At 37.4% G+C, this 15879-nt stretch overlaps 2 protein-coding genes across 2 annotated transcripts in view; both read right to left on the minus strand.

Annotated features, from left to right (window-relative positions):
- Nucleotides 1-2169: 2169 nt before the first annotated feature.
- LOC123922728 lies at nucleotides 2170-5012 on the minus strand. Its single transcript, XM_045975422.1, has 3 exons — nucleotides 3328-5012; nucleotides 2280-3243; nucleotides 2170-2232 (listed from the first exon to the last, which is right to left on the minus strand). Exons 1-3 carry the CDS (start codon nucleotides 5010-5012, stop codon nucleotides 2170-2172), a joined length of 2712 nt encoding a protein of 903 aa, XP_045831378.1.
- A 1550-nt stretch (nucleotides 5013-6562) lies between these two features.
- The window catches only part of LOC123923837, a 31705-nt gene continuing 22388 nt past the window's right edge, over nucleotides 6563-15879 (minus strand). Inside the window, exons 12-17 of the mRNA XM_045976580.1 lie at nucleotides 10528-12381; nucleotides 9121-9205; nucleotides 8569-8929; nucleotides 8397-8471; nucleotides 7330-7405; nucleotides 6563-7063 (exon numbers count right to left, since the gene is read on the minus strand). Of these exons, the coding sequence (XP_045832536.1) occupies nucleotides 10532-12381 (1850 nt within the window). The 3' untranslated portion in view covers nucleotides 6563-7063; nucleotides 7330-7405; nucleotides 8397-8471; ... (1 more) ...; nucleotides 9121-9205; nucleotides 10528-10531. The remainder of the gene's footprint in view (nucleotides 7064-7329; nucleotides 7406-8396; nucleotides 8472-8568; nucleotides 8930-9120; nucleotides 9206-10527; nucleotides 12382-15879) is intronic.

Raw genomic sequence — 15879 nt, forward strand, 5'->3', positions numbered from 1 at the left:
TGCATCTGAATTTTTCTTTTCTCTCCGGATTGGTTCTCATCAAAGTTTAGAAATTTTAAAGCCCAATAGGCTTTATGCTCTAGTTCCACCGGAAGATGACATGACTTACCATAAACCATCTGAAAAGGTGTTAGGCCTATCGGTGATTTGAAAGCTGTCCGATATGCCCATAGTGCTTCATCTAGCTTCAGTGACCAATCTTTTCTTGAAGCGGACACTGTTTTCTCAAGAATCTTTTTTATTTCTCGGTTTGAGACTTCAGCTTGTCCATTGGTCTGTGGATGGTAAGGTGATGCAACTTTGTGCCTGACTCCATAATGTTCATGTGCTTTTGCTAATTGTGAATTGCAAAAATGCGAGCCTCCATCACTAATGAGTACACGGGGAGTTCCAAAACGAGTGAAAATGTTTTTCTTTAAAAATTTGATCACCGTTTTACCATCGGCTTTTGGTGATGCAACTGCTTCTACCCATTTTGACACATAATCAACTGCTACCAAGATATATTCATTTGAAAATGATGAAGGAAATGGCCCGACAAAGTCAATGCCCCAACAATCAAATACTTCAACAACATGCATGTTTTGAAGTGGCATTTCATTGCGCCTTGAAATTCCACCAATTCTTTGACAGTTATCACAACTCCGAGCATGTTCATAAGTGTCTTTGAACAAACTCGGCCAAAAGAACCCTGACTGCAAAACTTTTGCAGCAGTTCTTTCTCCATTATAGTGTCCTCCATATGGTGAATTATGGCAATGCCACATGATGCTTATGGCTTCCTCTTTGGTAACACATCTTCTCAACAAGTTGTCTGCTCCAATTTTAAACAAATAAGGATCATCCCAAACATATTGATTTGCTTCACGGAGGAACTTTTTCTTTTGGTGCCAATTGAGATCATCCGGTATTAATCCGGATACTTTGAAATTAGCCATATCAGCAAACCATGGCCTTTCTTGCACCATAAGCAGTTTTTCATCGGGGAATTCTTCAAGAACCTCACGTTCATGTTTGGTTACCTCAGTGTTTACAAGTCTTGATAAGTGATCAGCTACCAAGTTTTCTGTTCCCTTTTTATCTTTTATCTCAAGATCAAACTCTTGTAGTAAGAGCATCCACCGAATGAGTCTCGGCTTAGAATCAGCTTTTGTAATCAGATACTTGATAGCTGCATGGTCAGTATACACAACAATTTTTGAACCAATCAAATAAGAACGAAATTTCTCAAATGCATACACTATAGCAAGCAATTCTTTCTCGGTTGTTGCATAGTTAACTTGTGCATCATTTAATACTTTGCTTGCATAGTGTATAGCATGAAAAATTTTGTTCTTTCTTTGTCCAAGGACTGCACCAACTGCATAATCACTAGCATCACACATCAATTCAAATTCAAGTTTCCAATCGGGTGCTATGATTATGGGTGCAGTCACCAATCTTTTTTTCAATTCAGTAAAAGCAATTAAACATTCATCATCAAATGTAAAAGACGTACCTTTATTAAGCAAATTGCTTAATGGTTTGGCAATTTTTGAGAAATCCTTGATGAATCTTCGGTAGAAACCGGCATGACCTAGAAAACTTCTGATTCCTTTGACATTTACCGGAGGAGGAAGCTTTTCAATGACCTCCACCTTTGCTCTATCCACCTCAATACCTTTGGAAGAGATCTTGTGACCAAGAACAATGCCTTCGGTCACCATAAAATGACACTTCTCCCAATTAAGAACCAGGTTTGTTTCAACACACCGCTTCAGTACGGTGTCCAAATTCTTCAAGCAATGTTGGAATGATGGACCGAACACGGAGAAATCATCCATGAACACTTCGATGCATTTCTCTATCAAGTCAGAAAAAATTGCTTGCATACACCGTTGAAATGTTGCCGGTGCATTGCACAATCCGAAAGGCATTCTTCTATAAGCAAAAACACCGAAAGGACATGTGAAAGCTGTTTTTTCATGATCCTCGGGGTTGACTGAAATCTGATTGTACCCCGAATAACCATCCAAAAAGCAATAGAATTCTTGACCTGACAATCTTTCTAACATTTGATCCATGAATGGTAATGGAAAATGATCTTTTCTGGTTGCTTTGTTGAGTCTCCGGTAGTCTATACACATCCGCCAACCTGTGACTGTTCTTGACGGTATCAACTCATTTTTGTCATTTGTGATTACTGTCATCCCACCTTTCTTCGGGACCACCTGGACCGGACTCACCCAAGTACTGTCAGAAATAGGGTAAATCATGCCAGCTTCAAGCAACTTCACTACCTCCTTTCGCACCACCTCTTTCATTGTTGGATTTAATCGACGTTGAGGTTGAGCAACAGGTTTGTAATCATCTTCCATCATAATATTATGCATACAATAAGATGGACTAATACCTTTGAGATCGGATAAAGACCACCCGATTGCTTCTTTGTTTTCTTTCAGAATTTGAATCAAGCTTTTTTCTTCATCAGCTGACAATGAGTTGCTAATGATCACCGGCTTTTTTTCTTCTTCTTCAAGGAATGCATACTTGAGATGAGATGGTAATGTTTTCAACTCAAGCTTCACTTCACCCGGTCTTTCATCATTCTTAAGCTCCTCAATCTTTGCTTCTAAAGGAGTTACTTCCTTCAAAGCATCCAGCTGCTTCAGAAAACTCTCAACTTCTTCTTCTTTCTCAGGATCAAGTGCTTCAAAACTTTCAGTTAGGGCTTGTTCGAGTGATGAAGGTTGATGTGCTTGTTTCCTTACATCTAAGATGGCTTCATCAGTTGCATCTAACTTAAAACATATATCCTTCTCATTTGGATGCTTAATAGCTTCCCACAGATTGAAGCTAACTTCCTCATCTTGTACTCGAACTTTCATCACCCCGTCATCAATATCTATCATCATACGAGCTGTCTTCATAAAAGGCCTTCCAAGAATCAACGGAACATCATCATCCTCTTCAATATCCATCACCACAAAGTCAATTGGAAACATGAACTTATCAACCTTTACAAGAACATCTTCCGCCATTCCCGAAGGACGTGTGATTGATTTGTCGGCTAGCTGTAGTGTCATTCTTGTTCGGGTCACATCAAGACCACCAATCCGTTTAATTACTGATAACGGAATGAGGTTAATGCTTGACCCTAGATCAATGAGAGCTTTTCCAACATTCACATTACCAATGGTAACCGGCAACGTGACTCTTCCCGGATCTTTTTCTTTTGTCGGAAGAGTGCGTTGAATGATAGCACTGCAGCTTGCATCTAACTGGATAACTTCATCATCATCAAACTTTCTCTTTTTTGTAAGAATCTCTTTCATAAACTTTGCATACGTCGGCATCTGCTCTAAGGCCTCGGCAAATGGAATGTTTATTTGCAATCTTTTGAATATGTCGAGAAACCTTGCATATTGCCTTTCCTTGTCTTTCTTTGATGGAGCATGAGGATATGGTAAGTGTTGAACAGGTGGATTTTTCTGAATACTTTTCTCTTCTCTTGCCTTTTGTTTCTTTTTCCTCTTCTCCTCACTTACTTCTCCCTCAAACTCTTCTTTTTTTTCATTTTTTTCATTTTTTTGATTTTCAACTAAATCTCCCTCATTATTTTCTTCTACTTCCTTCTCACTTACTTCTACTCCCTCTTTTTCTTTTCTTGTCAAAACCTCCTCTTCTGTTTTGTCACCGATTCCCTTTCCTACCTCCTTACCACTTCGAGTTGTGACAGACTTACATTGCTCTTTTGGATTTGGTTCGGTATTTGCTGCAAATGATCCTCCTGGATTTTTGTTATTGGCCATTTCTTTTGCTATTTGACCAATCTGAGTTTCAAGATTTCTTAACACCGCATCATTGCCTCTTTGGTAGACTTGAGTTTCTTGCACAAACTGATTTTGTTGTTGATTCATCACATTTTGTTGTTGATTCTGTTTGGTCTGCATCTCTATGAATGATCTCAAAGCTTCTTCCAAATTTGAATTTTGAGTTTGTTGTACCGGTGGTTGACTGTAGCTTTCATATTGTCTTTGCCTATTTGCTGAGCCACCATCTTGTTTCCAACCTTGACCATAGTTTGAGTTATTTCCCCTTTGATAGCCAGCATTATTCGGATACTGACTTTGTCTTTGTTGATTTGCCATGAAGTTCACCTCTTCATGAGATGGAGGACAATGACCAGTTGGATGATTTCCGGTGCATAATTCACATGATGCTACTTGCTTTGCTTTCCCCGATCCTTCTTGAAGAGTCATCAATTTTGACATTTGTTTGGATAACTCCTCCACTGTGTTGGTAAGAAGTTTATTTTGAGCCAATACAGCATCTGACGGATCAAGTTCAAGAATCCCAGGCTTCCTTTGAGTTTTGCTGCGTTCACTTTGTCGATCACTAAGTGACATTTTCTCAATGATAGTCGTAGCATCTGCAGCACTCAATGATAAGAGAGAACCACCTGCTGTTGCATCTAAAAGGAGCTTTGAATCCTGCAAAAGACCATTTCTAAAAATATGAATTTGGGTTAGTTCATCAAATCCATGATTAGGGCATTTACGCAGCATTGCTTTGTATCGATCCCATGCTTCACATAGAGTCTCATTGGAGCCTTGAGAAAACACCGCAATTGATGTCTTTGACTCCATGAATTTATGATGTGGAAAGAACCGATCAAGAAACTTCTCTTCCAAAGTATTCCAATTTGTCATGACTTGAGCTGGTAAATCAAGGTACCAATCTTTGGCCTTTCCTATCAATGAATGTGGAAACATTCTCATGAACACCGCTTCCTCCTCCGCTTCAGGAGCACCAAGTGAACCGGCTATTTCATAGAACTTCACCAAATGATTGTATGGATCTTCATGTGATAAACCTGTAAAAGGGTTAGCATATAACAGTTGCAAGAGACCGGTTTTCATCTCCGTCTGTCTTGCACCTCTGGGAGGTCTTGCAAGATGAGCAAGCCTTCGTGGACTGTTGTGACATGGCCTCATACCGGCACCTTCGTTACGTGGCGGATCTTCAGCCATCTCTTCGGCTATTGAGGATGTTGAAGAAATAGAAGCAGAATTTTCTTCTTGCAGCCTCTTTTGTTTGGCTAATTGTTTCCTTTTCTTTCTTTGACTGTTATTCCTCCGAGCTGTTCTTTCGATTTCTGGATCAAACAGTAAATTCTCTGCAGAAATCTTTCCTCGCATAAACAGGACAACAACCTAACCAGACAAGTTAGCGTGCACAAAAGGTAACGAATAGTAACTGAAATTTAAAAAGTACAAAATTGCTTAAAACGATAGAAATTGCGATTAAACAACTAATATCAAACGCCAGTCCCCGGCAACGGCGCCATTTGATGAAAGTACAAAAGCAAGTATTTTCGTTATATCGTATCCACAGGGACTAGTGTGATATCAATTGCACATACACATATTCCATGATTCTAAGTGCGGGTTTGTTTTGATTTGGTTTCGTAACATAAAATTGCGATAAAAGTGCGTGATAAACTTTCGGATAATAAAAGGTTGTCGGAACTAGATTCATTATCTCGTTAGCATGTATCAATCAACCTCACTATATATATTTCATTTACCAATCATTATTATCACATATCACACATCGAACGTATCCGTATCCGGATTACGCCGTGAAATCTATTATATCTACCAACGTTCGATGCCTCGAATCATTAATCGACATAATAGCATTAAGATCTGATATTTGACGTGATTACTAAACTCAACATCTATGTCTAAATATTGAAGTTTAATAAGTGATTATCTTTTACTCTTGATTCAAACAATATATGTCTATGTTGTTCAAATCTTTTTAGAAATAGACAATTAAAACAAGATAACACTTATAATGATTGATAAAGAAAACACATATATTAAGATTAAATTGACTACATGTTCACAAAATAACTACATCTAATCCCAACAACAAAGGAATTTAGCTAGACATGATCAAAGTAAACTTACATGAAAAAAGGATGAAGAACATCTCTTGATTTCTCAAGTATAATGATGAATCCACCTTCAAGAACTCTTAAAACTAATATTACTTGTATCTTTTAACTATTACAAAAAACTATCTATCAGAAAATGGCTTCTGAGCTCTATTTATAGACTTTCAGGACAGAGGAGTTCGCTAAGCGAAATGACGTTCGCTGAGCGAACTAGTTACTTAAGCAAGGGGTTTCTTGACACGTAGCAAAAGGCTTGACTCATCACTTTGTTCGCCGATGCTCGCTATCTCTCGCTAACAGACCCTTCCTCCCGGGTTGTGCTCGCCATCTCTCGCTATGTTTCGCTGAGCGAACGTTGAGTTTGCTGTCCTGTTCGCTGAATCTCGCTGAAGCTCGCCATGGACCCTTTGTCCACTGGTTTAGTTCGCTGTAGCTCGCTATGGCTTCGCTGAGCGAAGGCTTCAAAACCTGCTTTTCTAGCCATTCCTAACAAAAATGCCTTGGGATCAATTCCTTTTAGATTTAATGTTTATATTTACACAAAAAGGGGTTTTAATCAAAATTTCTTCATAAAAGTATTGGTAAGTGCTCAAATTTATCAAACATTATAACTAAAATTGGGCACTTATCAGTCGGTCTCTTACATAGTGTTTCTTCAAGTACTTTGTCAAATATTTCAAATATGGCTTGGAAAAGTTACTGTCAAAGGTAACAGTATTCTTGGATTTGACAAGGGTAACAGTAGCAAAATCACCAAGAGCAAGGGCCTTAAGACTGACCTTAATCCTCTCTTGAAGAAACTTCTAAGAGAAGAAATGTCCGCAAACTAGTCTTCCACTGGCTTAGCACAATCAACTACTCATGTTGAACCCTTCCTTTTTTACCTTAGTTCTGTCTACACCACCTCGACTAATTTTTTCTCCTGTTTTGTGAATCTTATTCGAAAGACGCTAAGAGAACCTACAGCGAGGTCTGCGAATAGACAAGTCAGATTTCTGACATTGAGGAACTAAAGAATTCCATGGCACACTCAATTTTGAAAGAAGCTTCACACCTTTGAAAAATATATCTAACTTGACTACTTCATCAACCAACAGCAATTGAGACGTTATTACATGCCTGTATATGCATTGAAATGGTAAAAAACAAAGGTTAAGAAACCAAGACATTCATTCTTTTTGGATTTTTTTTTTTGACACATTCTTTAATTGGTATAAATTTCCAATATTCAATTGTCATAAATCATAAATAGTATTAAAACCAAAATCAGTATAAAAAACATCAGAAAACATAACAGTTTGTAGACAACTAACTAACTAAAACAAAACACAATAAAAATAATAGTACGTGTCTATATAGTATTTCAAAAAAGATGTGCATCTTACAAAGAGATGCAATAACAAATTATTCTTTGAGATTCCTGTAAGCAGATTCCACCGGTGAGCACAATTCATCTCCAAACTACAATTTAAAAGGAAAAGTATATTAAGATATCAAGTCAAGAACATAAATGAATGACTATTAACTACTTATTTGGTCTTTATACACAACAATTGAACAGTATATACAATTGTCAGTTCAATAACAATATTAATTGTCAGTTCAATATTAACAGAATATACAATTGGAGAAAACCAGAGGCATGGTCTAGGAAAGAATTCAATAACAATATTAACAATTGTCAGTTCATAAAAAGGACTTTTTTGTTTTACATATACCATAAGTGGATACAACCCAATGTGCTCACTACTTTGCAGGGGAACATTTGGATAGTGCACAGAACAATTCAAATTAGAAAACGAAATTTTGAAACATTGTACTTAAATTTATAATCACTATATAACTGGACTTGAGTCAAATGAAGTACCAAAATTTAGAGAAAATGCAGATATAGTGGCTGTGAGTGGAATTGTGAGACATGCAACAAAGGTAGGCAAAGCTAAGGAAAATCTCAGACCATTTTAAAGTAAGTAAAAATCATGATACAAAGTTTGGACAAAGAACACAACTTTAGCAAATATGCAGTACCATAGTATACTAACTGTATGTGAAAGATACAAACAATAGAAATGGTAAGGTAGAAAAGAGCCCCTCAAAAGAATTATCAATAATATTGACAGAGGAGGGAAAACATGCATACCTATGGAAAATGGTAAACAATCCTAATTAATTTTGTTTGACATGATCAAGGATTAAATCTATATATTTGTATTAACTAAAGTAAAAATGGAATATAAATTGGAAGAACAAAGCAGGCAGAAAATGAAACAGATGTGAAACCAAAAAATAACAACAGCCAAAAAATAAAAAGTATATGAAACTAACAAAGACGGTAGAAAATGGATGAGAAAGTAAACAAACCATGAAATGGATGAGAAAGTATACAATTTATATCTCATGAAGAACAAAATTTAACACCCACATGAAAAGTGTAGGAAAAGAGCAAACCTACAAAATTGATAAGAGATTACAACCACACAAACTCCAAAGTAAAGAGAAAAGAGCACATGACCCAAGATTGTTTACCCTGCGAACAAAAGGAACATAAACTATTGAAGAGTATATACACAAGTAGTTTTTTTAGGACCAAGTAATATCAATCAATTTTTGTTGCAGTGAAATACCTTTTAGTAGTTTTCCACCAAAATAGAGATTGCTTGTTGAGATCCTAATTAGCTTCTCGCACGAAGGGATTCTCCAGCAGCAGCTTAGATCCCACACTATTCAAAGCATATAATATCAACCCAACTGTAATCCCCAAATCAGCAGAGGCCGGATACCAAGTTTTCAAAAAAAAAAAATCCCCAAATCAGCAAAGCAACCGACAGTACTATGAAAGTCTCAATGAGCAACCACTGTTGGATTTCTGATTCATCCTTGTAAAGAAGCAATGCATTTAATTAGAGAAGTTGAAGACGGGAAACAGATGGAATTGCCGGGAAATAGTTAGTGAAGGCAGAGGAGAAGACGAAGCGAACAGGGAACCTAAATGAAGATTGAGTGGAACATATATTAACTGAGGAAACTAAAAGGGCAAAATTCACTTTCTCTCAATATAACTCTTATAAATTCCTTCTTTCTGTTGTTACATTACAATTTACGATACTATCTTTCAGGAAAATAAAAATGAATAAAAAAATCATATTCTTGTAGTTGTAGTGCAATAGAAACCTTACATCAAGAATCATGTAGAAAGCTCTGATGTACTGCTTTGTTCCGACAAAAGAATAAAAAGTGTCTCCCGCCTATGCTAACAAATAACTGCAACAAGATGATAAATCAAATCAGCAGGATAGCCCATTTAATTCCAATACTGGAGTGGATTAAGAAGAAAATCGTGTAATAAAAACTGCATAAAAATATCATTGCAGGAATGAGAAATAGAAAGGGGATAAAGAAGCCAAAAATAATCTAATTGTGATAGTAAAATGGATTTTAAAGGATTAACCAAGAAATTTCCTAATGAAAATCAGGGAACTCAAAGATTGAATGAACTCCAGTGATGAAGAGTAAATATAGTGTTAAGAAATCCCACATCGGTTGTGAGATGACATGAATATGTGTTTATCAGTGAGAGGGAAATCTTCACCTTACAAGCCGGTTTTGTAGGATTGAGTTGAGCCTAACTCTCAATTATAAGATATAGAAATATTAGAGAGTTTTCATAGGGAAAAAATAATTTTCTGAAATGTGAGTTACCTTCATTCAAGATGATTAGCCTAGCTTAGGTAGTTACAAAGTGATCCATTGGAATATTCTACAACCCTTTGCACTCACAAATGACACACATAGCAAATTACTGCAACACTAGTGTATGTACCATGGATCCATCTCCTATTCATTACAAAATTAATTAATCTAAATCAACCCAGTTTATTGGTAGAACGAGCATACATAGTCCTGAAACAGGAATGCTTGAATTATGATTGGATCTAAACTCTCAGGAGACCAGTTTGATGGTTATTTATTTTTGCATATTTAAATCTATATAATTATTTATACCCAATAGTATTAGTTCAAGTTTAAATTTCTGTCTAAAGTTTTATCAAAAAACAAGTGAATATAAAGACTAAACCCAAAGTACCTAAATAAGTGATGCGTAAAAATATGGAAATACGGAAATTTCAGAAAATCTTTAGTATCTCAATATTTCAAAAATAGATAGTTGAAATTGAAAGATGCAACAGATATACAGCAGATGAATTCTTGATTCATTCCATTGTCATTGGCCAAATCAGAAGTTCTGTTTTTTCTTTATCTTCCAGTTACACAGTTAACATAAACTGCTAATACAGAAATTTAAAAATTCACCTTCAACTCAAAAATGCAAACGAGAAAGCCTGAATAAGTGAAGGGTTAGGCAAATAAATGGTTTCATTAGCTAAAAAGGTTTCATTAGTTAAGCAAATAAATGCAATAAGCAGTAATTACTGAAGAGCCAAGGGAATCAGGTGAAGAACAGGAAAAAAAAAGAAAGTAAAATAGTGTTTCAAGGTTACAATATTGAAAGTCATTTACTTTTGAAAATTCGAAAAATAAAACAACAGAAACCAAAGAAAATCAGTTCTGTAGAGGTTATGTACCTTTCTAATGAAGAGATGATAAGATTATCATTGGCACATGACGAATTTTGGGCCAAGTTTCATCTGTTTTTGCCTGGCATTCTTCATCTAAGAGGGGACACCCAATGATTTCTAGGGTCTGTAAGTTGGTTAGACAGGGCATTCCTTCAGGCAGGGATACCAAATTTATGCAATCATACACCCTAAGATGCTGAAGCGATGAGAAGTTGCATATCCAATCTGGCAATGCCTCTAGGTCTTCGCAATTATGAAAGGTAATTGTTTGTAGAGAAGGAAGACACTTGAGGTCATCCTTAAACCAAGTTTCGATTTCCTGAAATGCTTCACAAGAAAACCAATTAATTTGAAGAAGCTGGAGAGAAGTAAGATTTTGCATCCAATCCGCTGGGATTCTTTTCACATCCAGGTTCACTCCGTCAATGTGCAAGGATTTGAGCATGGAGAGAGGAGGGAAGTCATTCAAACTTTCTAATGCTACTGTGCTCAGTGTTGCTACCAAGGTTTCAACACTACTATTGTACAATTCCAATCTGTTCTCAAGATTTGGAAAGGCAGGCATGAAAGTCAAGATCCGACATCCTATGATTGATAATTGAGAGAGACGAGGAAAGGGAGGCAAGGAGAGATTTAGTGAACAGGTAGTATTATTGAAATCGTCTCCCATCCTCCACCATCCCCTCAACTTGTCACAAAACTGCAAAGTGAGGCTCTCTAAAGATGGAAAGAATGCTGAAGTAAAATCTTGTTGTTCATAATATATGTACTCCAGTTCTTCAAGGAAACTTATATGAAGGGACTTAAGAAATGGGAGATGTTCCAACGGTGGGAGATGCTGGAGACTTCCACACAAAAAGAAAGATATTTCAACAATATTTGTGAGTGGAGAAAGCCATTTTGAAAAAACCATACCCTCATATTTCCAAATGCTTAATTTTACAAATTCAGATGGTCTCTCGTCTCTGGAGGCTTCCCAATTAGAGATGTGAAGGTGTCTTAAATTGATTAATTTTGATACAACCTCCGTAGAAAACTCAAATTTTTCCTTAGGTGTCAATATCAGTGTTTGTAACAAAACAAGACTGCTAATGGATTTGTAAAGACTTCCTAGTCCTCTACAGTGTGATAAGTTAAGATATCTTAAATGTTTCAATTTTCCAATTGAAGTAGACAACTTGCTTAAAGAACAATGTGACAGCTTCAAGACACGTAAGTGTTTGAATTTAGAAATAACCAACAATTCATCCCCATTCAATTCCTCCTCCTCGTTGGAAGACAGCAAAATCAAAGTTCGCAGTCTGCTTGCATCTAATGAGTCCAACAAATGGACTGCATTGGGCTCCAACGATACGTGTATGGGTCTTTGTACCCATATCTTTGTCTCCCTATCCAAATAACAACAATCATTTCCAACTACTTGTGTTGCAAGATCATGCATTAGATCATGCATTTTAAAACTAACTATATCACCATCTTCTCCCACTTTTGCATCTTGGAAAAATGACTTCATCAAGAAAATCTTCACAAATTCGTTACCGACATCTTCCATGAGTGTTTTTTCATCTGTGTAGTCAAGATAGCCCTGTGCCATCCAAAGTTGAATCAACAAATCCTTCTTGATTTCCCAATCCTTAGGATATAAAGCGCAATAAGCAAAACATTGTCTCAACCGAAGCGACAAACTCTGGTAACTCAATTTCAGAATTGGCATGATGCATTCTTTGTCTTCACATAATTTCCAGAAGTCGCCTTGTAAGACATTGATCCATTCCCTTTCTTCACTTTTACTCTGTAATAGGCCTCCCAGTGCTCTAATTGCTAGTGGAACTCCCCTGCACTTATTTGCAATTCTTTTACCAATTGATTCAAATTTTTTATTCACTACACTGGTATCTTTCCCAATTGTAATTTTCTTTAACATATTCCAAGATACATCTAGAGTCAAACCATTCAAAACCCAGAGGTTGCTTGCTTTTGGTATCTCTGACAAATTTTTACTGCGAGTTGTCATTAAAACCTTACTATCTTTAGAACCACACATTAGATAAGTTCTCAATTGAGTCCAATTTTCATGGCTACCATTGCAAATGTCATCCAAGACTAACAAGTACCTTTCACCGGTTAAATTTTCACGAAGTTTATGCTGTATGTATTCAAATGATAACTTAGCATCAATTTTGCTATCGATTAATGACTCCAGCATTTTTTTCACAATAGTCTTGACATCAAAGTGATTTGATGCACATACCCACATTCGCTTTTCAAAATGATTTTGCACTTCCACATCATTAAATACAAGTTGAGCAAGAGTTGTCTTGTGTTAGGACTCAAAGCCCAAATCCTAATGCTGAGTCATCATTAGCTAATGATTATAATGTGGGGGCCAGGAATTGGATAGTTTATTCTAGAAGGAGGAGAGCTGGCAAGGAAGGGTAGTTACGATGACGTATGAGAGAGAAGTTGGTGAAGAGCTGTGTACCTGCTTTCCGAAATATAAGGAGGAAGTTTGTATGGAGAGAACGGCTTTTGATTTACTGCTAAGTTGTTAGAATGGAGGCTCAAGTTTAACTTGGCCTTTAGTGAGCTTAGCTCTCAGATTAGTTATTGCTTGATTCTCATTATCCTGCATAACTTGTAACACTTCATCTTTTTCATTCAATAAAGCTCTTCTATTTTGCCCTGTTTTTGCTTATTTCCATTGTTACTTTGCTGGGTCGTAACAATTTGGTCCGACCTGCCGGATTCGATATCGGGGATCAGTGAATGCCTAAAAATACCACTCAGATTCAGTTGATCAGAGGAATGGATGCTAAGATTGCTTCGTTAGAAGCAGAGATCAGTGGAGTGAAGACTACTTTGGCCAACATGGAACAGAACCAAGCTCGACTCATCGCTTTGTTCGAAAAGAGTCTCGGGAAACCTGTCGCTGATGAAGGAGAAAAGATCGGTGAGGGATCGGTACAGCATATTTCTCGATCGAACAGTAACCACCTTGATGACGACTCGATGGCTGAGTTCCGTCGATCAGTGAAGAAGGTAGAGTTACCCGTTTTCAACGGCGAGGATCCAGCTGGGTGGATTTCGCGAGCAGAGGTATATTTTCGTGTTCAAAATACTCGATCAGAGATTAAGGTGAATCTCGCACAGTTGTGTATGGAAGGCCCAACGATCCATTTTTTCAACTCCTTGATTAATGAAAACGAAAATTTGGATTGGGAGCAACTGAAGCAGGAGTTATTGGAGAGATACGGTGGTCACGGCGATGGTGATGTGTATGAGCAATTGACAGAGCTTCGACAGAAAGGAAACGTTGATGAATATATCAATGATTTCGAATACCTTACTGCTCAGATTCCGAGGCTTCCAGATAAGCAATTTCTGGGATATTTTTTACACGGATTGAAGGAAGAGATTCGTGGTAAGGTTCGTAGCTTATCTGTAATGGGAGACTTATCTAGGTCGAAGGTGTTGCAGGTAGCACGCGCGGTGGAAAGGGAAACGAAGAAAGATGGATTCGGTTTTAATAGAAATAAACCGGGTCATGGATCTAATCGAACCGGAGTTAGCGGTTCACAGAGAGACCGGTCCGATTGGGTTTTTGTGAAGAATGGATCGGGTGATGGGTCCAAGGAAAGTGGTAATGGGCCTAAGCAAACTCGGCCCAATGTTGCTGAAAATCAAAAAAATCATTCACGCGATAGAGGGTATTCTCCGTTATCATACAACGAGATAATGGAGAGAAGGAAGAAGGGACTTTGTTTTCGGTGTGGTGGAACCAACCACCTTAAGAATCAATGCCCTGAACGGCATCTTAAGGTATTGATAGTCGACGATGAAGAAGAAGATTCAGAGGGGAAGTTATTAGCCGTGGAAGTAGAAGATGAGGAGGAAGAGGTACAGGGTGAGATGAGCTTGATGAATTTCTGTCAATTGAGTAATACAGGGAGATCGATGCCACAGGTGATTAAATTACAGGGTACAATTCAGGAGGTACCCGTTGTAATTTTGGTGGATAGTGGAGCATCTCATAATTTTATCTCACAAAATTTGGTACACAAGATGAATTTGACTGTTAACGATGATGCTGCTTTAAACATCAAATTGGGCGATGGATTTTGCTCGAAAACCAAAGGCACTTGCAGTAATCTTGAAATTGACATTAAAGGGCTGAAAGTGACTGTGGATGTGCAGTTGTTTGAGTTAGGTTGTGTGGATGTTATATTGGGAATTGAATGGCTTCGCACGTTGGGGGATATGATAGTAAATTGGAAGAAACACACCATGAGCTTTTGGCTTAACAAGGAATGGGTTACATTGAAAGGAATGGAAAGCTCTCTGAATATGATGGATACTTTGCACAGTGTCCTGTGTAAACCAAAATTGAAGAGAAGTACAGGAGGCGAAGAAGCTAAGGTTAAGGTAAGTTGTGGAGTCCTACATTCTTTAGAGGTGGAGCAGTCAAGGGAATTGGAACACTTGTTGAGTTTATATGCAGATGTGTTCCAAGACCCTAAAGGATTGCCACCAAAAAGAAATAAGGAACATGTTATTACCTTAAGAGAAGGAGCAGGGGCAATAAATGTTAGGCCCTACAGGTATCCACATCATCATAAAGATGAAATTGAAAAGCAAGTGGGTGAAATGCTACAGGCAGGAATAGTACGACCTAGTACTAGTGCTTTTTCTAGCCCTGTGTTATTAGTCAAGAAGAAGGACAATTCATGGAGGCTGTGTGTGGATTATAGAGCTTTGAATAAGGCTACTATTCCTGATAAATTTCCCATACCAGTGATTGAGGAACTGTTAGATGAGCTACATGGTGCCAGCTACTTCTCCAAATTGGACCTTAAATCCGGATACCATCAAGTCAGAGTTAGAGAAGCAGACATCCACAAAACTGCTTTTCGCACTCATGAGGGGCATTATGAGTTCTTAGTTATGCCCTTTGGATTAATGAACGCTCCTTCAACTTTTCAAAGTCTTATGAATGAGGTATTTAGATCATTATTGAGAAAATCTGTCCTTGTGTTTTTCGATGACATATTGGTCTATAGTAGGACTTGGTCTGAACATATGCAAAATCTGAAAACTGTTTTACACATTATGCAAACACATGAGCTAGTGGCTAATAGGAAAAAGTGTCAGTTTGGTAGACAATCTGTGGAGTACTTGGGTCATCTTATTACTAGTCAGGGTGTAGCTGTGGACCCTAGTAAGATAGAAAGTGTTATCCAGTGGCCAATACCCAAGAATGTTAAGGGAGTGAGGGGCTTCTTAGGACTCACAGGCTATTACAGAAAATTTATCAAGGATTATGGAAAAATAGCCAAGCCTTTAACAGACTTAACAAAGAAA

This window comes from Trifolium pratense, linkage group LG4 (assembly GCF_020283565.1).
Source record: "Trifolium pratense cultivar HEN17-A07 linkage group LG4, ARS_RC_1.1, whole genome shotgun sequence".
NCBI lineage: Eukaryota > Viridiplantae > Streptophyta > Magnoliopsida > Fabales > Fabaceae > Trifolium > Trifolium pratense.